The 26,817-nt window shown below is 45.0% G+C and overlaps 1 protein-coding gene across 4 annotated transcripts; it reads right to left on the bottom strand.

Moving 5' to 3' along the window:
* Positions 1-551: 551 nt before the first annotated feature.
* On the bottom strand, positions 552-22,882 carry LOC127578694 (14-3-3 protein beta/alpha-1-like). 4 transcript variants are annotated; one of them, XM_052030979.1, is made up of 6 exons: positions 22,721-22,882; positions 14,069-14,367; positions 11,036-11,159; positions 9,507-9,670; positions 4,321-4,416; positions 552-2,631 (listed from the first exon to the last, which is right to left on the bottom strand). In XM_052030979.1, exons 2-6 carry the CDS (start codon positions 14,357-14,359, stop codon positions 2,575-2,577), a joined length of 732 nt encoding a protein of 243 aa, XP_051886939.1. In that variant the 5' UTR covers positions 14,360-14,367; positions 22,721-22,882; the 3' UTR covers positions 552-2,574. The 4 variants fall into 4 exon arrangements, with proteins under 4 accessions (XP_051886939.1, XP_051886942.1, XP_051886941.1 ...); XM_052030982.1 differs by lacking the exon at positions 22,721-22,882 and adding an exon at positions 21,345-21,866; XM_052030981.1 differs by lacking the exon at positions 22,721-22,882 and adding an exon at positions 19,904-19,964.
* Positions 22,883-26,817: the final 3,935 nt, after the last annotated feature.

The raw sequence follows: 26,817 nt of genomic DNA on the forward strand, positions 1-26,817 counted from the left end.
GGTACAGGAGCCTGAAGGCCCACACAACGATTCAGAAGCAGATTCTTCCCCTCTGCCATCAGATTCCTGAATGGTCCTTGAACACTGCCTCATTATTCCTTTTTTTTTTAAAAAAAACTTTTTTGTAATTTATAGTAATTGTCTTTGCACTGTACTGCTGCCACAAAACAAATTTTATGTCATACAAATCTGTGATAATAAATCTGGTAGAGGTGGGTACAATTATGACATTGGAAAGACAGGTACATGGATAGGAGAGGGTTTGAGGGATATGGGCCAAACGGGTCTAGCTCAGATAGACAACTTGGTCAGCATGGACGAGTTGAGCCAAAGGGCCTGTTTCCATGCTATAAACTCCAAATCTATTTTCTTTGGTCCAAGCAGAACCATCTCAGCTTTACCCTTTCCATTCATCTCAAATTCTTCATCCCTGGTAAAATATTAGTAAATTTCCTCTGCATCCTCTCAAAGGAAGACTTTACAAGTTATAAAATTCTCCCTCCTAGGGAGCAGAGATCATCAAGTTCACTCTGAGACAGGAACCACACAAATTACTCAATAAAACTTTTATTTTCACTTTGAACTGTCTTGCACATGTTCCGGATTTTTTTTGCTTGCAGTCCATTAAAAAAAACTTACACAAAGCTAATCGTACATCAAAAACAATTTTTAATATGTCTGTACTACTGTTCCACAACCACGTGCTACAGTCACAGAAGTGAATGGAGGCAGAATACTGGTCAGTAAAAACAAAGCAGAAGGCAGCTACAAGATAAACAGATGCGAGACAAGAGGCCATTCCATGTTCACTACCAGAGATCACCCAAAAGTAATTTCAATAGGTTTTATTTAATACAGTGCACGGTGCATTTTCCAGTGGACAAACAGACTAAAATGACAAACAGATGAGGGGTGCATATGTGGAATGTGATCAAAACAAAAATCAGAAATGTATTCTGCAACACTGACTATTTTTGTACATTCTCACCCAGAACTGTTCCCTCCCCTCTCCATTTCAGCCTTTTCTCCAACGATGCAGGTAAGAAAGCATTCTAACAGAACCATGAAACCACTCAGCTGCCACCCCCGTGTGCAGCTGAGAGCAAAGCCCTTCTACTGGATACTGATGGAAAGCCTGCAGTCTGCATTTGGTGCCAAGTGGACAGTGTAGGATGGAGGAGGAAGAAATCAAAAGTCTGCTCTGGGGTCTAACTTAGAAAACTTTTATAAACATTACTCAGGAGGTAAAGGACACAATACACAAAATGCCATCACACAGATCCTCTGCACCCTCCTTCCCACCACCTCCGAAAAGAAAGGTCCCAAGTCTCTCAAGCTGGAATTTATAGGGAAAGGTCTCAGCTGATGCAAGTCATCAGCTGAAGACATATTTTAATATTAAAATACCAAGAGCACATCTGCACAGTGATTAGAAATAGACTGCAGCTGGTTACTGAAGTTACCAGTTATTACCACAGGTGAGTAGACATCATAAATGTCAGGTAAAGTTGGATGGATGTGAATGGAAGACGGTGAGGAACAACAGCACAAGTTACTACAGTGAGTCCCCATTCCAATAGCATGGCTGGAAATGGAGGTGGTGGGGAGGGCAAGCTCAAGGAACCCCAGAGCAGAGGGAATAGAGCACAGGTACCCAAGCACCCAGAGCAGAGGGAACAGAGAGCAGAGGTAACAGAGCACCAGGCACACCCGATACAGAAACAATGAACCCCTCAGACTTGGAATGTGGTCAGTGTCCCACAATGGTTTGTACAGAAGTGCAGGAAGGGGGTGGGGACAGTGAACCTCTAGATGAAACTATGAAACAAACACTGGGGTGATCAGCATTCAGATCTTGCAAAATGTAGTCCCAATGGGCGGGCTGGAAACAAAATCTCACCAGCAATTACTCAACCATCTAGTCCCACAATTATCTGACAAGACCCCCCTCTAGCACCCCATTCCAAGAGCAGGAGCAATCACCAAAGCAACAATGGTACCCAGCAATACCACCCCTCCATGGCATGCTGACAAAGCAGGAAGGGTGAAGAGGACAGTCTCGGCAATGGGATCCTACTCACAGGAAAGGATTGAGGAATGGCCAGTTTAAGAGGGACAAGTCACAAAACAGGACAATGAAAAGCTCTTTACCTACCGGGGTTGATTAATTTAACAAGCAATGAGTCTCTCCCCACACAGTGCTCCAAGGATGTGATTCCTAAACCTGCCTCTTCTCCTCACTCTGCCCACACTTCCAAAATGATCACAGGCTAATACTTGAATCTAGAAGAAATTTCACCCTACACGCCAGGTAACACTCACCCACCCAAACCAAGAGCTGCAGTAAACAGAACAGTTTGGAGCTACTGCTGGCGACGGACTCTTCCCCTCTCAGTGTTTGTTGGTGCACTAAAATACAGGGTGCTTTCTGGTGCTCTGTGCAGGTGATCCTGGAGTCAAGGGGATGGGGTGCGTTGCCTAAAAAAAAGTCAGTGAGAACTAACAGGAGATTGGTGGGGCAGTTTGGCAGACAGGAGGTGAAGGTGAATAAATGGGGCCAGAAGTGACACAGGTTTAGTTCTCCCCCTCAGCCTGCTCCACTTCTTCTCCCTGGTTGTCCGAGGTCCACAACTGTAGAAAGGAAACAGGAAAGAATCATTCATACAGCAAGATGAAATCTTCCATTTAGAGCAGCTTGTGGCACCACACTCAAGGAAACTACAGTAGTTCAATGACAACTTTTTTCAGCAACGTGGGAGCAGGAATCAGCCTTTCAACATCACCCTTCTCCATTATAACCAATGACAACCTCATCTCAGTATCATACCTTCAGGTCTTACAACCAAGCAGCTACCTGGCTTTTAAACTTCTCAAATGACTTCATTCGATAAACTCCACGTCTCACTAGATTCTGGCTTTGATCTGGCTCTGCTGACAATTGTTTTTGCCCCGTCTCCAATGAACATAACCCAACCTTTACAACCTGTGTCATGGCTTCATTGTGGTACCTCGCCTACTACTGTTGGACCTTCCAAACCAGTGCATCCTTCCTCATGCATTCTGAATTCCTGATGCAGTGCCCCAGCACTCTACCATACCCGAGTGATATTTAGTGTAATAGACTTTTCCTTTTATATTCTCAACCTCCTTTCCATCTCCTCCAGCAGCTGTCTCCAATCTGCACACTCCCCTCCCATTTTGTTCTTCTGTCTGCGTCCATCTATCACTCAGCTGCTGCTTCTCCCAACTTCACCCCTGCTCCCCTCCCCAGTGCAACCTGCCCGTCATCTTTCACCCCTCCCTCAATCACCCTGGACTCCTGTCTCACTGCTCCCTTCTTTATACCGGCCATCTCCCCTCTCGGTTCTGATGCCGGTTCCGACCCAATTTACCTTTTGGAAAGGATTATGCACTCTGCTTTCCCCACTGTTTTTCTATGTCATACCACAACCCATCATTTAACTCATCCACCTAACCTTGGAGTCCTGATGCAGGGTTTTGACCCAAAACATTAACAATTCCTTTCCTCCCACAGACTCTGCTCGACCCACTGAGCTCCTCCAACAGTGTTGCTCCAGATTCCAGCATCTGCAGTCTCTTGTGCCACACACGAAAAGCTGGAGGAACTCAGCTGGTCAGGCAGCATCTATGGAGGGAAATGGACAGTTGACGTTTCTGGTCAAGACCGTTCATCAGGCCAGTCCTGCCTGACCCGCTGAGTTCCTTCAGCTTTCTGTAGATGCTTGAAATCTGGAGCAATGCAGTGTCTTGTCTCCTTAACATCCTTACCCTCCTCCACACTATGAGACAATGCTCGTTTGTCTGCCATTCTCACCGAATGTGAAGACAGCATGAAACAGCAAACAGACACACAGAAGGTGAGAGCAGAACAATGGTAGGTACGAGTTATTGCGATATTAGCAAATACAGGCACCACGGTCCACATGGACAAGGTTGGCTGAAAGGGCCCATTTCTGTGCTGCACCTTTCAATGATTCTAACCAAAAATACTCATTGGCAAGCAAAACCCTGCAGGTGCTAGAAATCTGAAATTAAAAAATGCTAGAAATAGACAGGTCAGATAGAGAGACATCAACCTGAACCATTTGTCTTTCCAGTCATAACTGAGCATTTCCTATTTTGATTGTATAAAATGTCACTAGTTTCTCTTTAGCACTCAGGATTTTAAACATCTACTGCAGTTAGAGCTGACAGTCAAAGCTGATTTAAATCAGAGTTTAAATATGCACTGAATACATGTGAAAGCAAGATGGGGAACGGAGTTAATTGCTAGGAATTTCCTCCATTTGAGAGACTTACAGTTAAGTTGTCCCGTAGTAACTGCATAATCAAGGTACTGTCTTTGTACGAATCATCAGTCAAAGAGTCCAGTTCTGTAATTGCATCATCAAATGCCTGCAACACAAGATGGTGATGATCGGTTCGTCAACCAACAGACTTCTCTGCACCCGTGCTGTCAGCAACCTGTTATGGTGAAGCTTTCTACAGAGTCGGCTTTTGAACTTAGATTTCAGCCCAAAACTGTACGAGCAAACCAGTCATGGAACAAAGCAAAGATAAGCTTTCAGTGCAGAGTTTCAGTTTAGTGCAGTTTCATTTCAAAATCTGCAGTTTGTCCACCTCAATCTCACTGAAGAATTGTTGGTCTCCATGACTGGGCTTCTTCCTTTCTGCTGAAAGTTCTCACTTCACAAAGAAGTGCAGAAATCCCTCACTCACCTCCATGTGTCAACCATCAGGGCTAGCCAATGCTTTCCCCACCTGGCCCACGGTTTCCCAGGATGGTTTCACAAAGCAAAAAAAGAAAAAAAAATTGGCTACCTGTATCTGTCACCAAACCCGTCATCTTTCAGTCAACACCCCATCCAGCCAATGGGTCTCATCCCAATGTTCGACTCCACAGACAGATTAATACAGATCTCAAGAGGAGCTTGCCTCCAAGGGCACTTGCTAGTGGTCCTGGTGGGCTACAGGTAACTTCACTAACTACTGAGCTGCTTCACTGCCTCCCAGGCTTGAGCCCATGATAGATTGATGCCCCACTCTTCCTACCCAGAGTATGCTGACACTTGAGGACCATGGTACCAGCTGAACTGGCACTTTCTGTCCCACAAACCCCATCACATTCATCATGTAGAAGGATCAAGTCCTCAGGGTTCAACCCTTAACTGGTCACAGTTGGGGAAAATACTTGACCAGCAGTTAGGTACCACTAGGCAACCAAGCTGTGACTGCACAAGTTACAGTAAAACTCTGATAATCCACAATCCGATAGATCAGAAATCTTGATGTTCAGCACGTCGCCATCAGATTTCTGAACAGTCCATGAACACTACCTCGTTATTCCTCTTTTGCACTATTTATTTTTTTAACTTACAGTAATTTTTATGTCTTGCACTGTACTGCTGCCACAACACAACAAATTTCACGACATATGTCAGTGATAATAAATCTGATTCTTGGCTCAGTTGGGCCCTGCCTCCTCTTTAAACTCACCGGGACCCCACATCCCACAATCCCTTTAAACTCACCAGAAAAGGGGGCAAAAAGCGCAGATTGAGAAAATGGGATAAAGACAGTAGAAAGAATCTTAGCTCAAAATATTATGTCAAATCAGTTTGGGGGATTGCTGGAGTGACAGGTTTGTTGTACGAGTTGATCGGGCAGACTGGGGCCATGCTCTCAAGCTTAGAAGACGGTGGTGATGCAACTGAAACACGAAACTCACGGAGTGTGACAGGGTACAGGCAGAGTTGATGCTTCACCTGGCTTGGCAATTTGGAACTGGGGAGAGCCAGAGAAGAAATTTCTTTAGCAGGTAGCCAGTCTTTGGAATTTTCTACCCAGCAGGGCTGTGAAGACTCAGTCAATGAGCACATTCCAAAGAGACTGATAGGTTAGGAGAGATCGAGGAAATACACGGTTATGGGTTCAGTACAGAGGTTGAGGTGAAAGAACAGCCATGACACAGGGACAAACGGCTCACTGCTGCTTCAATTTACATGCTGTAATGCCTTTAAGAATACCATGTGCAGAAGAAAAAAAGCACTGGTTGATGGTATCCCACCTGATGTAAACAACTTTTTTTGCCAATTCAACTGTTGCAGAACTGCGCTTTGGAATGAGACCAATAGGCAGATATGTAAAAGCAAGAGGGATCATGTGTAAAATCATGAGGGGCATGGATAAGGTGAATGGTCACAGTCTTTTCCCAGGGTATGGGATTCTAAAACTAGAGGGCAAAGGTCTAAGGCGAGAGGGGAAAGATTTAAGGGGGACCAGAGGAGCAAGTTTTTCCACAGAGATGGTGGTTGAGCTGGGTACAATTAAAACGGTTAAAAGGCATTTGGACAGGTACATGGATAGGAAAGGTTTAGAGGGATATGGGGGGGGGGGGGGGGGGGGGGGAGGGGAGGGTGGGGGACAGCAGGCAGGGAGAGAAAATTTGGGACTAGCTCAGTCAGGCACCTTAGGCAACTCAACCATGGATGAGTTGGGCTGAAGGGCCTGTTTCTGTGCTGTACAACTATGACTCTATATGAGGCAAGGGCAGAGGCAGAAAAGAGACAGAAACCACAGGATTCCCATGGCAAGATTTGGCCACAATTATCAATGGTAACACATCAGTTTCAAACCTCTTCTCACCTGACACTATTACTGGTAGATACAGAACAAATCCTTCACATTCACTCAGATCTGATCCACATGGCTCAATTCATCTCAAGACAGCCAAGTGCTAGTCTCACCCCAGAGACATGATCTCAACCAGGCTGACAATCCAGCACAAGACCAAGGGTGCCCTGGGCTGCTGGAGCTGGTTTCTTGCAGATGAGACCTTAAACGCCAGCCCTTTTTGCCACTCAGCTGGATACAACAGATCTCATGGCACTAGTGTGCAGCCTGCCCCAAACAACACCATTAAAAAGCAAATTATTTTACCTTTTTCACACAGCTGTCTGTGGGAACTTGGTGCACTAACCTGCAACTCCCTTTCCATCAACTGAACTAACTGCACCAAGCTCCTGTGGGTACTTCAGTACAATTTCTTCCATTTACACACAGCTTGCATTCCCGCTTCCCTGCACATCTGCCCTTCTCCCCGGTACTCACCTCCCAGTTCTGGTCGCCGCATTACAGGAAGGATGTGGAGGCATTGGAGAGGGTGCAGAGGAGATTTACCAGGATGCTGCCTGGATTACAGTGTATGGAATATGAGAAGCTTAAGGTGCTAGGGCTTTATTCACTGGAAAGGAGGATGAGAGGAGACATGATAGAGGTATATATGAGAGGAATAGATAGAGTAGACAGTCAGCACCTCCTTCCCAGGGCACCCATGCTCAAGACAAGAGGGCGTGGCTTTTAAGGTTATGGGTGGGAGGTTCAGGGGAGATGTCAGGGGGAGGTTTTTCACCCAGAGAGTGGTTGGTACATGGAATGCACTGCCTGGGGTGGTGGTGGAGGCAGATACATTGGACAGGTTCAAGAGTTTGTTGGATAGGCATATGGAGGAATGCGAGGTAGAGGGATATGCGGGAGGAAAGGGTTAGTGTGAGGGTGGTTTGATGGACAGCACAACATGGTGGGCCGAAGGGCCTGTTTTGTGCTGTATGGTTCTATGGTTAAATCACCCCAGCCTTCACCTTCAACAAATTATCCTTCACAATTTCTGCCAGCTCTCAACATGACCCATCACCAGTCACATCTTCTCTTGGCCTCTTTTCTGCGGTTCAGAGGGACCACTCACTTTGTGCCCACCCACCACTCCCTGTCCCACACAACACCTGTCCATTCACCTCTTCCCTCCCCATTATCAAGGGGCCTAAAACAGTCATTCTGGGTGAAGCAGCAATTCACTTGCACTCCTTCCAATCTAGTGCGCTGTATTCAGTATTCACAACGGGGCCTCCTCCATAGAGGAAACAAACGCAGCTTTGCAGTACACCTACGCTCACACTCCCTTTCTGACCCATCTGACCGCAGTCTCCTCCACCACCACCACCACAATGAGGCCCAAGGCAAACTAGAAGAGCAACAGCTCATCTCCTGAAGCACTTTGTAACCTGGAATGAACACAATCTCCAGCTTCAGGCACATTGCTCTCATCATTTTCCATTATAATGCCCATGCCTTTCTTATCTTTAAAATGCCTGTTAACGGTCAGTACACACTCCTCATCATATGATGTCTTAACCCAGCTCCAAATAGTCTTTCGTCATACAACCTACTCTTTCCCACCCCAAGGGGAGAACAATTCCTCCTCCACCCACCACCCCCCCCAACCCCGATGCTGCTCAACCCAGTGAGTTCCTCCAGCAGATTGTTTGTTACTCCTTACCCCAGCTCTGCTTTGAAAACTGCAAACCCTCCACTCTTCCTCCAGATCTGAGGAAAGGTCCCTGACTTGAAATGTGAACTAGTTTCTCCTTCCACAGATGCTCCTCTTTTGGCTGAGTTCTTCTAGCACCTGTTTCGTCACTGAAGTACTCCATGGGTCTTCCCCAACTGCTCAGTGTAAAGGCAGTACGTGGGTCAATTTATTCACTGTAACTCACCTCGGCAGCACCGAGTTGAGGCAGAGTGGAGGGGTTTGGACAGAAAACAGTCACTTCTAGATTATCCACTGATCTGTCCTGTGACCCTCAATCAATAGCATGAATATTAGGTAAGAATTTGCGGCTTTACAAAACTCTGGTTAGGCCGCATCTGGAGTATTGCATTCAATTGTGGTTGCCCCATTATAGGAAGATGGAGGCGGCTTTGGAGAGGGTGCAGAAGAGGTTTACCTGGATGCTGCCTGGATTAGAGGCAGGTGCTGTCAGGAGAGGCTGTTTTCACTGGAGAGGCTGATGGGAGCCCCAACAGAAGTTTATAAAATTATGAGAGAGTCAGCCGGTACCTTTCTCCCAGGGCTTAACTGAAACCAGAGGGTGTGCGTTTAAGGTGAGAGGGGGAAAAGAGTTCAGAGATAATATGTGGAGCAGTATTTTTAATAAACAGAGTGGTGGGGGCTTGGAATGTGCTGCCAGGAATGGTGGTGGAGGCAGATATGATAGAGGTGTTTAAAAGGCTCTTAGATAGGTGCACAAAGGCAGAGAATGGAGGGATATGGACCATGTGCAGACAGAAAGGGTTAGGTGTCGTTAGCTTAAATAGTTCGGCACAACATCATGAACCAAAGGGCCTGTTCCTGTGCTGTTCTACATTACTCAGATGTGGCCATGATGCTCCCACAGCTGAGCAGTATATCTAACCCCTCAGATAAAGACTGGGCAACTGGACCAAGGAGAAAATGACTGATGCTTTAATCTAGAATGACGCAGCATTATTCTTTGGGATAGTGAAGAGCAAAGGCTGTACATTGTGAAAGTGAGGGAAGGAGTGACATGAATTATGAGATTCAAACCCCAACTGAAAGCAGGAGGCAGTGAGAACACTGGCACCAAGGAATGGACCCAGTCATACTCCCAGACACAGTCATCACTCACCGATTTTGCCAGCTGGCATGCGCTCTCAGGAGAGTTCAGGATCTCATAGTAGAACACAGAGAAGTTGAGGGCCAGACCAAGGCGGATGGGGTGTGTTGGTTGCATGTCAGCTTTGCTGATCTCAAATGCCTCCTCGTAGGCCTTTTGCGAGCTCTCCACAGTAGCTTCAAGAGAGAAATGCCACTTTGGGTGACAGTAAACACTTGCGCACACAACTCAGATGGTATGACAATGTTCCATTTAGCTTACAATCAATTAACAGCACACAGAACCCATTACTGCAATAATGTCCCTTTAGTACATAACCAGGCCTTTCAGTCCAACAGCTCTAAGGCACTTAACACTTCAGCTTCCACATGTCCCCACATCTCAGCATTTCCCTCTATTCCTCACGCTTCTCATACTTGCATTATTCATCTCACCTGCTCCAACAGGCAGCATTCTATGTTTTAAATTAGTCCCTTGTTACATTAAACCTACTCCATAAATGCAAATCAAGTTCCATATCCCAACAGTGGGTAGAACCTCTCAGTTCAAATACCAACAGGAATGGCAAATGTAGATCCACTTGGAGACTCATTATTGTTGGCCAATGGACTACTCCACACAGAACCATCCAACACTGGACAGGTCATTCAGCCCACGATGTTGTGCTGATCTTGATGCCAATTTATACTCAATGTCCCCCTCCTGTGTATCATCCACATCCCTCCATTCCTTTCTTGTATCTAACAACCTTAAACTCCACCAAACTGCCTGCTTCCCCTACCACCCCTGGTAACCCATCCCAGACACCTACCACTCTCTGCGTAAAAACCTTGCCCCTCATGTCACCTTTAAACTCACCCCACCCCCAAACCTTAAAAGCCTGTCCTCTGGTGTTTGACATTTCTACCCTGGGGAAAAGATTGACTGTCTACCCTTTCTACTCTTCTCAGTTTTAAAAACTGCTATCACGTCTCCCCCCCCAAGCCTCTGATGCTGCAGAGAGAATAACCCAAGTTTCCCACCTTTCCTTATAGCACAACATCCTGGTAAACCTCTTCTACAGCATTTGAAGCGGCGCGGCCTATAAATGAGCACTGGGTACTGTGGAGAAGTACAATTTTATCTGGAACAGATCATTGCAGGAAGCTCAATTTGGTGGGGAAGAAGAGGGTGGAAGAACTTTACCCAGTGCAGGCAATAAAATGGAACCTGATAAACCTTTGAAAATGCCAAAGTAAGATCTCTCTCAATGATATAAACATGTTTTCCATTTGTTCCTCAAGCTGCTCTTTGTGGTCCCCAGAGATATTAGGAATCTTGCAGGTACATGTTTTTGCAATGGTTTCCAGTTCTGTACAGCTCATGGACCCCGTGAGGGATGTAACTAATTCACAGAGTGGTGGTGGTGGTGGGGGTGGGAGAGGAGGGAGAAGGAGAGGGGGGGGGGGGGGGTTTAAAACAGCAGCTTGCCCAACCTGATGGAAGGTTCCTGTATTGGAAAATAACAAATTCCAATTAAATTCTAAATTCTCCAAACGTACTCTTCTTCTTGTCCTCGTTTGCAACTTCAGAGAGATATCGGTAGTAATCTCCCTTCATCTTCAGATAGAAGACCTTACTCTCAGAAGAAGTTGCATTGGCAATAAGATACTCGTCCAGGAGTCCCTGAATTAAAAAGGCAGAAAGAAAAAAACTTTGGAAACTGTGCAAAAGCATTACTCATTCAACAATCTCTATAGTATGAGGACTGGATACCACTGCAAAAATTATACGTGTTCAATTTTACATATTTGTTTGCTAAATGCAAAATCAAAAGATTTAAAAATACATATTTCTTCTTGGTGATATGGATGTTACTGCAATAATTTCACTTGTTGCTGTACCAGAATGATACTGAAGGGAAAAAAGTGTTCAACTACAAGGACAGATTGCACCATCTTTGATTACTTTGGGAGTGACTGAATTGAGATAGTTACAATGATTTTAAAAAAATACATTCATAGGGCAGAGAGAAACAGCTACTTATGGCTGAGGGTTGAAATGAGTGGAGGGTACAGGGCAGACTAAAATAGAATTAGAACATTTTTGTTGGGTGGGACTTTTAAAGGTTAAAGAATAAAGACAAATAGATACTTGATTTACTTTAGTAGCAAAGGCCTAGAAAACTGGATGGACAATTCCTGCCTTTATTCTTTCAATGCCAACTGAATGGGCATTGAAAACCACAGTGGGTAAGTAGTGAACCAGTGTGGTCTTCACAGTAGTGACACCATCTAGCCTATTGGTTGCAGGGAGGATTCATGTAATCCAATGCTTTATCTTTCTAATGGGGAACTAGTAATTCTGAACTCTGGGTAGCTGAGTCAGTATTACAGTTGTCAACTACTTTACTGGAAAAGTAATAAACTGCAAGTGCCAGAAATCTGAAATAAAAACAAAAAAAATCCAGAGATATTCAGTAGATCAGGCAGCATCTTTGGAGAGGGAAACAATATTTCACAATAATCCTTCATCAGAACTAGGTTCCATAATTTATTTAAACTAGTGACATTGAATAATCTTCCTATAGTATAGAGTGAACCAATGTTTGTGGGTACACAACTAGAATTTCAGATATTGGCCAAAACATTCCATCAATGCTTTACATTTTGATCTTCCCTTAGATTTGGAACGAGAATGGTGTCACCAGTACATCCATTTCTTATACATACGTGTATTTGAGGCATAGACTATTAGACAGAATTAAATAGTATAATATAGTAGGCTATATAACAAGTCAATTACACAGTTCTACCAAGTTTAATCTCACAAGGTCACTCATGTGGAAGGAATGCCGTTGGATACAAAGGTATAACATTCCTATAATTAGATTGGCCTTTACTGGGTTTCTCATTTCAATACCAAAGGTAGGTCATGTCTGTAATCGTCTTTCAGCTACCTTTGATGCAAAACATCAACTCAGTTTCATTCTTCACAGATGCTGCCTGACCTATTTCCAGTTACTTCACTTAACTACTGGTTCAGCTTAGGATGTGTGGAAGAGTTAGTGGCTCATTCAGGCTCCAAATGACTGCATCCAACAGAATGCACACTGGTAAGGGTAGAACTCTAAGGGAGTGCTGAACAAGTACTGCAGTTCAAAAATGCGATGGTATAAAGTTTCATATGACCCTGAAGAGGAAGTGATTAAAATTTCTGACAGTTCTTCCTGTTAATACCCTGTAAGAATTGAAGACAATTCCACAGGAGTTCATAATGATGCATTTTATTCTATCCTGAGCTAAGCAATCTAGTCAATCCTTTCACTACTGTGGTTATAAACATTAATGAATTAAACCAGCAATATTAACTTATCTTCTCGTTAGACAATGAATTAAATTCAATGATTTGGAATTAAAATGCTATGTAGTTCAAAAATTTGTAGCTGACTAAATTACACCAGCAGTTGAATTATCCACGTTTACTAAAATTAATCTCACAAGCCACTCCCATGGAAGGAATGCAGTTGGGTATAAGAAGGTAACATTCCTGTGATTAGATAGGCCCCTTACTGATGTTTTAATTTCAACATTGAAAGTGAGCCATATCTGTAAGTGTCCTTCAGTGCAATGAATAAATTGACAGATGGACTGAGTTATTCTGGACCTGAGACAAAACATGGCCTCAAAGTGCTTTTATATCCTCCGCTGTATTACAAGGAAGATTTTTGCTTTAACACCAAGTTATTGTTTGATTTGGAATGTGTTGCCTTGTAATGCAAGTGGATGCAGATTAATTGGTCACAAAAAGAAAGAAACCAATACGTTTCTAAAATGCTTAGAATTTCAAAATTTCATGAAGTGCTTTACAGCCACTGATTGACTTTTGATACAATAAGTACACAGAAAGCTCCCACAACTAATATATCAGCTAAGGCACAGTTGCTACCACATTTGCCTCAGCACCAGTAAAGTTGTGGGCTGAAGACTCACTCCAGGAACATCAGCAGCTAAATCTAGCATAACGATACAGTGCTTCACTGAGGGACTGCCACTCCATTGGAGGTGCTCTCTTTCAGATAAAGGGCCAAGCCAAGATCAGCACTGCACTCTCAAACAGACAAAAGATCCCAGTGCTTTAATTAAAGGACAGGAGAGTTCTCCTTGGGAGCTATATTTAACTCACAATTAATGTCACTAAAATTAATTTGGCCATCATCATGTTGCTGCTTGTAGTAATTTGCTCTAGCAAGTTATCTGTGTTTTCTATAACTGAGTACCAAAAGTCAATCAGTGGCTGTAAAGCACTTCATGAAATTTTGAAATTCTAAGCATTTTAGAAACGTATTGGTTTCTTTCTATCTGTGACCAATTAATCTGCATCCACTTGCATTACAAGGCAACACATTCCAAATCAAACAATAACTTGGTGTTAAAGCAAAAATCTTCCTTGTAATACCCTTGGTTACCAGCCATTAGAAGGCCCAAATTTTGTCTAGCCTTGAATGGGATATTTACACAGGGAAAGAGGGAAAACACAAAAATATAGCAGCATCGACAGCAACCATCAACCCCATGACAAGCACAAAGCTTTACCAGAACATCATGGCAGATCTCCTGCAGCTCCTTCTCAATCTTCTCACGATAAGCTTTTACCATCTGCAACTTCTTTTCGTTATCGTCCTTCTGCTCAATGCTGGAGATGACTCGCCAGGATGAACGACGGGTCCCAACCACGTTCTTGTAAGCAACAGAGAGCAGGTTCCGTTCCTCATTTGAGAGCTCGTCACCTTTCTCCGCGACGGCCTTCATCGCGGCTGCCATGTCATCATAGCGCTCTGCCTGCTCAGCAAACTTTGCTTTCTCAACCAGGTCAGCTTTCGCCATGTTTAGGGCTGTAGAAACACACAAGTTATCACTACACATAGGAGTGCTAATTGGTTTATTGTTGTCACATGCACCAAGATAGTGAAAAGCTTTTGTTTACGTGACATCCAGACAGATCATTCCGTATATTATTATACTGAGGTAGTACAAAAGGAAAAAGACAATGCAGAATAGTGTTATGGTTACAGAGAAAGTGCAGTGCAGATAGACTCAGTTTCTGCTTTCACTTTACAGCACGGATATAGAAAACTTCAGAATGTACCAGTGCACTTTTTCCTGCACAAAGCGTTATTCCCATCAGCAAAGACTGATTGGGTGAGAGCAATTATTTTCTAAAATTTTACTTGGGCTAGAATACAACGACAGAAATAAAGAACGCCTTCATAAGAGGCAGACTCAATTTTAAATCTGTATTTTTGCCAATCATCCTATTAAAGGATATATTGTCAGGTTAACTAGGAGTTAGGCCATAGGTTAAGCATAATCCAAATGAGTAGCCAACCAAAGCCAGGGGCGTGAATGGCCTCTTCCTGTTCCTTGCAGAGGGCAGGGTGACACGAGAGGTCTTCAAAATCAGAGCAGGGATCATTTAAGGAAGTAGTCATAAATAAGATGGTAACCATTAATTCAGAGAAGAAATTTAGAAGAAACTTTTAACAAGCAGTAGGTCAAACATGGATTCCTACCACAAGGAGTGATTGAGACATGACCTAGATACATTTAAGGGCATCTCGGTCATGTCTGGATTGAGAACAAGGGTGAAAGGAGCAGATGGATATGTTGAGTCAAGTCTTGGGTAGAGCATGGTGAAACCTACATAAATCACATAGGTGGACCAGTAGTCTGTGCATTAAGTGTTTTTAAGGCTTTATTGCCTACCTATTCATTACTTCCAAGCTGACAATCAACACACTTGCTCACAAACTCAATTGCTGTAACGTAAAGCAGCTCACAAACAGTAATATTTCCAGTTTCAGATTATTCTTTGTAATTGCAGTTTAATAACATTTTTACCTACTAATTGCTGTTAAATCCCTGATGTCAATGTAACTCAGAGGTGCAACCAAATTAAAGTTGCCTCCATGCATTAGAAATTTGGACAAACATCAGACAACCTACTTTGGCTATCCAACTCAAACCAGATCCCCGCACAGAGTATCAGGTACAAAAACAACAGTGAAACCAAAATGTCAAAGTGATTTTGAAGAGGCGTTTGTTGGATACAAAGATGGAAAATGGAGTGAAAGTGATTGTTAAGCCAGTGTAGGTGGCAGGTCTGTGGCTTGACAGAATGGAGTTGCTGGTACTTCCACCAGGGCTGACGGGGCCAGCAATTCAGATTTTTGGAGGGTGGTGTCACTTTTGAAATTTGATAGGCGAGTAGGAAGTTTGTCAAAGAGCTCTGGGCTGATTTATGAGCAACGCTGATTTGAGAGTTCCATTACTATTCCCTCAACTGAAATATTATCCCACTCGATTCCACCTGCCAATGTAAAATAAAGGAACCTATTGTCTTAGGAGTCTGGAATCCATGTAGCCTCTCCACAGTGAGTGAACTGCAAACACATGCCTGTTAACATGGAGAGTCTGGACAAAATTAAAAGACATACCAAGCACAAAAGATGGAGGTTGTAATGCATTCAGTGCACCTGCAATAAGAGACCTACTGACTACAACAAAAAAAAAGACAGGTTGCTTGCACAAGATTTGGAAAGTACACATAGAAACACAAAAGAGCATCCCTTGGGTTCCCAAGCCAACAGTCAAACCCCTGAGATTAGCAATTCCTCACATCCTTGCTGTTCAGAAATCTCCCGTTTACCATAGAAATGCTGATACCCCACCCCAAACACAAATCACCATGTGCAGATTTTTATTTATTTAAAAAAAATGGGATGGGAAGTAAAAATAGACAACTTTCTCTAAGCAAACTGAACAAATTATAGTTGTAAGTCTCAAACATTTAAAGAGGCATTTAGACAGGCGCATGAACAGGCAGGGAATTGAGGGATATAGAACATGTGCGGGCAGATACGATTAGTTTGACTGACATATTCAGCACAGACATGATGGGCCAAAGGGCCTGTTCCTGTGCTGTACTGTCCTATGAAGTACTTCCACTTACTTATTTTGAGCCTCTCTCATACCATCTTCCTTCAAGGTAATCGGGGGGGGGTGTGTGCGCGCGCGCGCACATGCACAAGAGTGAGACAGAATGATAGAAAAATCAATATAAACGTCAATATTCCAGTGATCCTGGATCCAAGTTAGTCAATAATTCAGGATTGCTTCCTGACCACTGCTCTAGGGCTGCTGACAGGATGGCAGTAGCAAATAACCCATAAAGTCAAATGAGAATGGAAGAAATAGCAGGATAAGCCAATGGGAGCAATGACAAACTAAAGTAACAACAGGAGCAACATGAATTTCACAGGACGAAGAGCGACCGTTTGTTACGACTATTTATCAGCAGCAAAACTAGGGAACACAAAAGAGCAATTTCTTTGGGATGCCAAGCTAACACTTTGAACCTCATCGAACCCCTTGGGCAGATATACTGGAGCAAAACCAGTCAAGGACAAACAATAAATGCAGCACATTGGACAAAATACATAGCAAGGACTTGGTCTACTTTAAAATGTCAAACAAATAAAGACTATATTAAAAAGAATCAATAAATGGTAAAACGTCAGAACAAAGGCCAAGAAAATCACTGGGATCAATACAGCCACCTAAAAGCACAGAGGAAGAGAAGAAACCAGAAAACAGCAAGGTTGAAGGAGTTAGGAGCACACATATTAAATGATCACTTCCTGAAATTAGTCACCACAGATAACATTGGTACCAATGCTACCCTTTGTAGGAGGATCCAAAACTAAACACAGTCGTGGGTTACATCCAAAAGGTGAATGAGGAATTATGGCGCAGACAATATGCACCAGGTGCAGTTACAATATAATCGAGGCAAGATATAGGTGGATGAAATACTATACCGATGAGAGCAAAGCAGCACGCTTCAACAGATGCCAAGCTTTTGAAGGGGCCAGTCTGGATTCTTCCAGGGTGATAAAGGGTTTATTTAATGCATTTTTTTTTGGGGGGTGGGGGGAAGAAAGAGTGGAAGAGAAGACAAATGCCAAAACAAGCATTGATAGATGGCACAGAAGGTTTAAGTATAAATATCTGCAGCTCACAAGACAAACCCTGGGTCTGATGGGTCTTTATTATATTACCATCAACAGTTCAACAAGACCAAAGCAGTTGATCATTCCCAGTTACTGCTGCTACTCATCCACAGCCCTGCACACCTCTCAATCATGTGCATAAGCCAACATCCTTATTACCCAGTAATGACATCCCACATATTTAGCACATTATCATTGATTCCAACAAAATGTAACAGAAGCTGACAATGGGCAGCACCACGCATTCAGCTTCTCGGCCCCTCCTCTGAGACCTTGCACTTCTTTCCCTTCTCAAAAATTTCAGTTCTTTATACCCATACATCTATTGCTTCAGTGCCAGAAATTAGTAGATTAAGCATAGCCTTCAGCTTGTGTCACTGAACAAACAGTGAAGGGCAAAAGGAAATACTTCAGTTCCTATTTCAAGCTGCACATTGTGTTATTTTCTATTGACTACATTTCTGATCGAATTTGCCATGTAAACTTCTTGTACTAATTGTTTGAGCACAAAAATCTCAACCAAAACTCCAGTGCAGTTTTGAAGAAATACTGCAGTCAGAGACGCCAACGTCCTCTGGACGAGACATCAAATTGGGGAGCTGGTTTCGAAGGCACCATTTTGAAAAGTGGGTGAGGCAGCAGTCCCCACTGCCCAGAACAATACTTATTTCTGAATTAATATCCCCCAATAGGCTCTACACTTGATATCATACTGTTTGAGGGAGCTTGCAATTTCCCAAACTGACTGCCATGTGTTCTACATGACAACAGTAACTATACATTGAAAGGAAAAGTATTTCAAAAGTTTTCCTCTTCCAAAGATTTTACAAATTTACCTATTTTACTCCAAGTTTTGGCCATAATAAAAAAAATTGGATTTAAAATAAACTTTTAATAGTTAAATTGACTGAAAACCTGGGCCAATTCTAAGACTGTTTCATTAGGGTGGGACATTTTTACTCTGCTGGCACTGTGCCATCAAGGGACAGGAAGCAGACTCACGCCCATTTACTCACCGCATTAAAAAGTGCCAGGTGCTCGAGGTATTGAGTGAATGCACGGCATGGATCCCTCATGCGTACATTTTAAGTTAATTACAATGCAATGAAAAAGCCAAGTCTGAACGCAGACCAGACAACTGGCAAAAGAGTTTATGGGGACCACCAATCAGTCCAAATGCTAACTTTGCTGATTCTTTTAAAATTAGAGCCACACTCACCAGCCTTCCCCTATTGCAAAGTTTTCTTCCCATCCCCACCCTTTGTAATTCCTTATTCACACCCTTAATGACAAATTAAAATCAGATTTCATGAATCACCCTGTAATGTCCACGCACCAGCTCTTAGATGTAAGAGCGGTGTCCTGATGCTCAATATTCATCTAGGAATATAGTCATGGACAGTATTTTAAGCATGCTTGAATGTAGCAGCAAAGCCTGACTAAAATTCACACCATGACTAGACTAGCGATGGAACAAAAGTTCATTGCCACAAGCTCCTCTTCAACAGACAAATTTTTAGTTTTACTGAAAGGTGAATACTTGGATTTATACAGATTCTTCAAAGCTCTAAAACAAAATAATCCAGAGTACTTTTCACAGATGTTATCAGAAAAGCAACAAAGCCACATAAGGAAACAAACTTAAGTAAAGCTGGGTCAGTGGGAGGTTTAAAGCTGAGAAAGAAATAGGTGAAAGTGAGAAAAAGGGAGGAGGTGGGGTTTAGGAAGGAATTTCAGAGCTCGGGGCTTTGACAGCTGAAGGGTAATGCCAGCAGCAGAGACATTATTAAAGTCACGAACACATAAGAATCCAGAGTTGAAGGAGCACAGAGCTCGTAGGGCTGGAGTAGATGCGAGCAAGAGGGAAGGAAAAGGCCATGGAGGGATCTGGAAACAAAGATGAGCATTTTAAAAGTAAGGTGTGGTCAGACCGTGAGCTAGCGCGAGCCAACAGCCAAGGGGCTGAGGGGTTAATGGGACGTGGAGCGAGTAGGGACACAAGCAGTAGAGTTTATCATAACTCAGGTTTAAAAATCAGATTGCAGAGTAGCACTGGTGTCATTCACGACATTGCTCATTGGTGTCAGGACAGACTACCATGAAAAATACAGTCATCTTGTTGCAAGGTTCAAAATAGTTAATACTACCGGTTAATTCAACTCCCATCATGTTAACAGATCATAATCCAACTACAGTAACTAGATCTTAAAATAAACAATTAGTTCAACACAGAAACAGGGTAAGTGATATTATTTGATGCAGGAGTGGAAAAGCTTGCAGAACTGTATACTGCTAACTGTACCAGTTTCTGCACCTGAGTTTAAGGTCACTAAAGACATAAGATTCCTTACCCTCTCACCTACACTAACTTGCAATATCTATAATCTTCAGTCTTCTTCACTCGATCAGCAACCTGTTCGCTGGGGGAATGAAAATGGAGAGGCTACACCCACAGCAGAAACCCAAAAGTACTTGGATTATGATGTAACTTGTTTCATTAAACTGGTTTAACCAGTACTCCCAGCAAGAATAAACAAGTTGTTACAACTCCTGAAGGCTCAGAATTACAAAGTGATCAGCTTTAAACCAACTTTAAGGAAGCTAAAATAAACAGTGAATATGCTGGAAACCAGGCCAGACAGCACCTGGCAAATAAGTTTTTTTTAAAACAGGCACAACCTCAGCCTGCCTGCTTATTTACTACATGCTGAAGATATTCCAAATATTACATCAGGTGCATGAGAAAACAGGGATCTAACTTTGTTTAATGTCAGAAATGTGTACAACAATCAGGTGCACAGCAGCGTGAATTAATGAACAAGTCATCCTCAATCCAGAGCATTTACACAGGAGAACTAAATGCTTTTGCTATATTGTACTTTTTTTTAAAATAGTATTGAAAGAAGTGCAAATATTGTATACTTGAGATGCTGCACTCTTTCTAGAGTACCCACCACTACTCTAAGCTTTGCCCTTACATTTACACCAATGACTAGAATGCTCGATATTTCACCTATACCCAGGTTACTGCAATACCTCATTCTTCGAGCAGCCACATAATTAATCTATTCCCACCACCTTCTCCCCCCCAGAGTTTCTCTAGTATTGCTCCAGCATCTCCCAAAATCATCCCACTATGTGCACAAAGCAATTTTAATGTTCTGCATTTCTCTAATACTTGTCAAGCACACCATAAATCTTGCAAGTAATTCCTCTACAATTCCATGCACTGTTAATCCAATGACTCTGGTCTTTCCCCATTGCTTGCCATGCTCATTTCTCCAAAACATTGCACTCTGCCAATTAATCCATATGCCTCAGTCTAATGACTCCAATCTCCATCCACTACTTCAATTTGCCTCTGCCCCAACTTCACCTCCACCATCCCATTACGCTCACTGGCCTTGCTCCAACCATTATTAGAAATAAAAGCAGGAATCAGCTATTATGCCTGATTTCCCCCACCCCCCATTAAATAATGGCTAATCTTTCACTTTGTACCATTTTCCTGAACAAATCCTATATCACTTGATCCCCTTAGTATTGAAACAAAAATCATACTTCACAACTGAAGCTCCTCACTAGTTGGAAATTGCAAAGAAAAGTGAAAATCTCTTCCAATTTCTGACCTGAGTGGTAGATCTTTTGAAACAGAGAAACCCCAACCAGGGAAGACATCAACTTGGCATCTACCCTGTTGAGCCTAAAAGAATTTTGATCTTTTCAAAGAGATCACCTCCCATTCTTCTAAAGAGAGCTGAGGCAAATTGTGCTTCATCTCTGCTCGAAAAAATACCAACCTGTTAATCAACATGGTGAATCTTTGCTGCAATCCTTTTATCACAAACATATCCTTCCTGAACCATTTCAAATTCTTGGTGATTCATGTACAAGTACACCCATTTTCAATCTCTCACTGGTTAAACAATACCCCATTTTTCCATTTTTTTTTCCTACTGAAATGGACGACCCCACTGTTCAACATCACATCCCCTCAGCAATTTCCCACTCACTGGACCTGTCTACATCATGCTAAAGCCTCTCTGCATCTTCCTTCCTGCCAGCTGGCTTGGTACCATTAGCAAACTTGGAGATATTGCACATGATCCAGGTTGTTGATCTGGATCAAGTGCATTATTAGAAATAAATGCACAGGGCTTGGAATCCAGCACTGACCACAGCTGCAACCAACCAGTCACACTCTCTTAATCCAAAAGTGACCAGCTCACTGTCTGCCCATGATTTCATCCACCAGCACCTCCACTCTCCAGAACATTCCAGGGTCCCCACCCTGGCTTTCCTTCCACCACCACGACTCAAACACTCCCCAGTCTCGGCCTCTCCTCCGAAGTCAAGTCTCGGCCTCTCCTCCTCCCTGGACTCCTGACCCTCCCTCCCCAGACTCCCGCTCCACCCCTCCTCCCCCCACTACCCCCACCCCTCTCCACCCCAGGCTCCCCACTCCCTCCCTCACTCCCCCCTCGCCCCAGACTCCTCCCCACCCCTCCCTCCCCCAGACTCCTCCCCACACCCCCAGACTGCCCCCACCCCTCCCTCCACCCAAGACTGCCCCCACCCCTCCCTCCACCCAAGACTCCTCCCCACACCACCAGACTGCCCCCACCCCTCCCTCCACCCAAGACTCCCCACACCCCCAGACTGCCCCCACCCCTCCCTCCACCCAAGACTGCCCCCACCCCTCCCTCCACCCAAGACTGCCCCCACCCCTCCCTCCAAGACTCCTCCCCACACCACCAGACTGCCCCCACCCCTCCCTCCACCCAAGACTCCCCACACCCCCAGACTGCCCCCACCCCTCCCTCCCCCCAGACTGCCCCCACCCCTCAGACTCCTCCCCACACCCCCAGACTGCCCCCACCCCTCCCTCCCTCCCCCCCAGACTGCCCCCACCCCTCAGACTCCTCCCCACACCCCCAGACTGCCCCCACCCCTCCCTCCCCCCCAGACTGCCCCCACCCCTCAGACTCCTCCCCACACCCCCAAACTGCCCCCCCCCCAGATTCTAGTCTCCCCCTCCCCGGTTCCAGGCTCCCCCCACCAACCCGCCCCGAGCCCAGTCCGCTCCCTGACCATGGGCGGGCGTGGCCGGTGGCCGGCGGCGGGCGGGGGTGCGGAGCCCGGGCTGGGCCGCCGTCCCGGGCCGCCCCTCACTCACATTATCACCGCTCACTGACTCGGTCTCCGACTACACGCTTCCGCTCCCCGCTCCTTTCCGCTTCCGTTTCTCCCCCCTCGGGGTCGCCCGGGCAACGGCTCAGCACGGGTTCGACGGGGGATACTTGCAAGGACAGTAACGTCACTGTTACCGTGGCAACTACCGAGCCGCCGCCGATGTGGAGCAGCAGTGCGCTTGCGCAGAGTGAGGCAGGGCGGCGGCCGAACAGTCACTCAAGGCGCATGCGGAGGAACGGACGAACGCCTGAGCATGCGCAGCACCGGCGCTGCTCGGAATATGTGCATGCGTAGTACCAGCGTTGCCGGCCGTCTGCCGGGCCCGGGATCGAATGCGCATGCGCTGTCAGGACGGCCGATAATAAGCTGGGCGGGACGGGGCGGTTGTTGTCGGGCGGCCCCGTCGCCTGTGGTCCTGAGCCCGGTGACCGGTGGGGGTCCCGCCCCTTGGTCCTGAGCCCAGTGACGCGAGGCCTCAGCCGAGAGAATCCCTCCCCCTTTCCTCGAGCAGGCGCGCCCCAATGTGTAGCCTCCTGTAGTCGATCAGCTGTGCGGAGAGGGGGGAATATGGGAGGGGCGGGACGGCGAGGGGGGTGGGAGGAGAAGGGGATGTGGGGGAGGAGGGGAATATAGGGGGAGGGGGATATTGGAGAGAGGGAGTGGGGAGGAGGGGATATGGGAGGGAGAGGGGATGTGGGGGGCTAGAGGGGGATATGGGAGGGGGAGGGTGATATTGGGGAAGGGGATATGGGGAGGAGGAGGAGGATGTGGGGGGAGATGGGTATATGGGAGGGGTAGGGTGATATTGAGGGAGGGATATGGGGAGGGGTTTGGGACAGAAGTAAATTTGGAATATGTGGGTGTGTGTGTTGAATGAGAATCCTTTTTCTTTCGATTAAAGCAAAAATTAATCTACAGAGTTACAGTGAGATTTATTCTGGGGATAAAGGATGGTCCTCTAAGGGGAGGCTGACTGAGGTTTGCTCCTGCCCACTGCAGTGTGGGAGGGTGAGGTGTGACACAATGTCCTGTGAGCCACTGACGGGGTAGGGCTTGGGACTGGTTACAGCAGCCTTCAGAAACCCTCGTAGATTCAACTTCTGCCTATCCCTTTATGGATAAGCAGAACATTTCTTGTTTCATTCCTACCCTAGTCTCTCTTTCCTGGTCCATTGATGACTGTATTGCTGCCCCATTCATACAATTGCATTAATCTTTCTACCAATTTCCACCCTGCTCTCAATTTCACATGCTCTCTCTCTGACCCTTCCCTTTTTTGGCTTCTGTCACCATCTCAGGGGATAAGTATCCAAGTCCACAGTCTCCCACAGCTTTCTTGACCACACCTCCTCCGGCACTGCAGCCTATAAGCACTATATACTGTCCTCCCAGTTTCTCTGGCTCACTTGTGTCTTTTCTGAGATAGAGACTTTCCACACCAGTGCTTTTAAGATGTCTTCCTTTATCGCCTAACTGTGGCTTCCCCTTCACTATAATTGACAAAACTCTCAACCATGCCTTCTCCCTTTCCCCACACCTCTGCTGTCATCTGCTGCCAAAGAATAGGGTTCTGCTTGTACACTTTCCACCCCACTGGCCTCCATACTTGAATCAATTATCCTCCAATTTGTGTCACCTTCAATGAAATGACACACTTTCTCCTGCATGCTGACCCCCCTTTCCTCTCCTATTGTCAGAATCAGCTTTATTAACACTGACTCATATGACATAAAATGTGTTGTTTTGCAGCAGCAGTACAGTGCAAAGACATAAAATTACTATAAATTACAAAATAAATAGTGCAAAAAAAAGGAATAGCGAGGTAGTGCACATGGGCTGGCTGAGTCTACAACTCTCTGCAGCCTCTTGCGATCCTGCGCATTGGAGCCTCCGTACCAGGCGGTGATGCAACCAGTCAGAATGCTCTCCACCGTACATCTGTAGAAATTAGCAAGAGTCTTTGGTGACATTACCAAATCTCCTCAAGCTCCTGACGAAGTAGAGCCGCCGGCGTGCCTTCTTTGTGATTGCATCAATGTGTTGGGCTCAGGATGGATCCTCCGAGATGTTGACACCCAGGATTTCCTGGTTCACTCATTTCCACCAACAACCAGTCAGCCTGTGACAGTATTTGCAGGAGATGCAATATCTTTAACTTTATCTCTTCCCCCCTCACTTTCCCGGGACCCGATCAGAATCAGGTTTATTATCACTGACATATCTTGTGAAATTTGTTGTTTTGCTGCAGCAGAACAGTGCAAGACATAAAGACATAAAAAATTACCATAAGTCACAAAAATAAATAATTAATGCAAAAGGACAATAACGAGGTAGTGTTCGTGGACCATTCAGAAATCTGATGGCGGAGGGGAAGAAGCTGTTCCTGAACCATTGAGTGTGGGTCTTCAGGCTCCTGTACCTCCTCCCTGATGGTAGCAATGTGAAAAGGACATGTCCCGGGTGGTGAGGGTCCCTAATGATGGATGCCGCCTTTTTGAGGCACCACCTCTTGAAGATGTCCTCAATGGTGGGGAGGGTTGTGCCCGTGATGGAGTTGGCTGAGTCTACAACCCTCTGCAGTCTCTTGCAATCCTGTGCATTGGAGCCTCCATACCAGGCTATGATGCAACCAGTCAGAATGCTCTCCACAGTACTCTATAGAAATTCGCAAGAGTCTTTGGTGATATACTGAATCTCCTCAAACCCCTAATGAAGTAGAGCCGCCGGCGTGCCTTCTTTGTGATTGCATCAATGTGTTGGGCCCAGGATGGATCCTCCGAGATGTTGACACCCAGGATTTCCTGATTCACTCATTTCCACCAACAATCAGTCAGCCTGTGACAGTATTTGCAGGAGATGCAATATCTTTAAATTTATCTCTTCCCCCTCACTTTCCCGGGACCCAAGTAGTACTTCCAGGTGAAGCAGTGATTCTTCACTACTTACAATATGTCCTCTCCACACTGGAGAAACCAAACAAACTGTGGATAACTGTAGAACAACTCTTCAGGTCACTGGGGTGACCCTGAGCTTCCAGTTTCCTGTGACTTTAATACTCCAGCTGTAAGCCTGAGGAACAGCACCTCCCATCTGGGTGCATTCAACAATTCCTGCTTGTGTCAGTACTGACCAGTTCTGATCCAAGGTAACATTAACTTCACTGTTCTGACCTGCTGAGTATTTGCAGGCTTGCTTTATTCCCGCTTTCCCCTGCACACATGCATTTACCGCTCCTTAACTCAGATTGGTTATGATAAGCAGGCCTTGACCATCCTCTGTCGACACCAATAGCACCTGGATTACAAGTATTACAAATTAGAAGCAGGGCTCAGCTGCTTGGCCCCTTGAGGCTGCCGCACCATTGAATAAGGTCATGAATGAGACAATCTCGGCCACAACTACCTTTTTACTCCCCGTTACCGACTACCCTAAAACCTGAAAATCCATCAATCTTTGCCTCTACAGCTCAAAGTCGAGTTTATCGTCACCTGCACAAGTCCATGTGTGCACAGGTGCAATGCAAAACTTACTTGCAGCAGCATCACAGGCACAGAGCATCATAAAGCAGCATTCACGAGAAAAACATAAACATAAATTATGGACAATTTTTAAAAGAAAGAACACAATTAGAACAAAAGAAAACAAAGTCTATTTTAGTGCAGTGATCAAAGTGGTCACGGTGTTGCTAAACCGTAGTGATTAGGGTTGTGCCGGTTGGTTCAAGAACCAAATGGTTGAAGGGAAGTAGCTGTTCCTGAACCTGGTGGTGTGGGACTTCAGGCTTCTGTACCTCCTGCCCGATGGTAGCTGTGAGAAGATGGCATGGCCCAGATGGTGGGGATCTTTGATGATTGATGTTGCCTTCTTGAGGCAGCGCCTCCTGTAGATACTCCCGATGGTGGGGAGGGATGTGCCCGTGATCTATTGGGCAGAGTCCACTCTCTCTACAGCTACTTACATTGCTGTGCATTCAAATTGCCGTACCAGACCAAGGTGCAATTCATGACCCTTTGAAAGAAGTTATTTCCCTTCATCTCCATCCTAAATGAGTAATCCCCTATCTGAATCTCTGCCCACTAC

Source organism: Pristis pectinata, chromosome 16 (assembly GCF_009764475.1).
Source record: "Pristis pectinata isolate sPriPec2 chromosome 16, sPriPec2.1.pri, whole genome shotgun sequence".
In the NCBI taxonomy this organism is placed as follows: Eukaryota; Metazoa; Chordata; class Chondrichthyes; order Rhinopristiformes; family Pristidae; genus Pristis; species Pristis pectinata.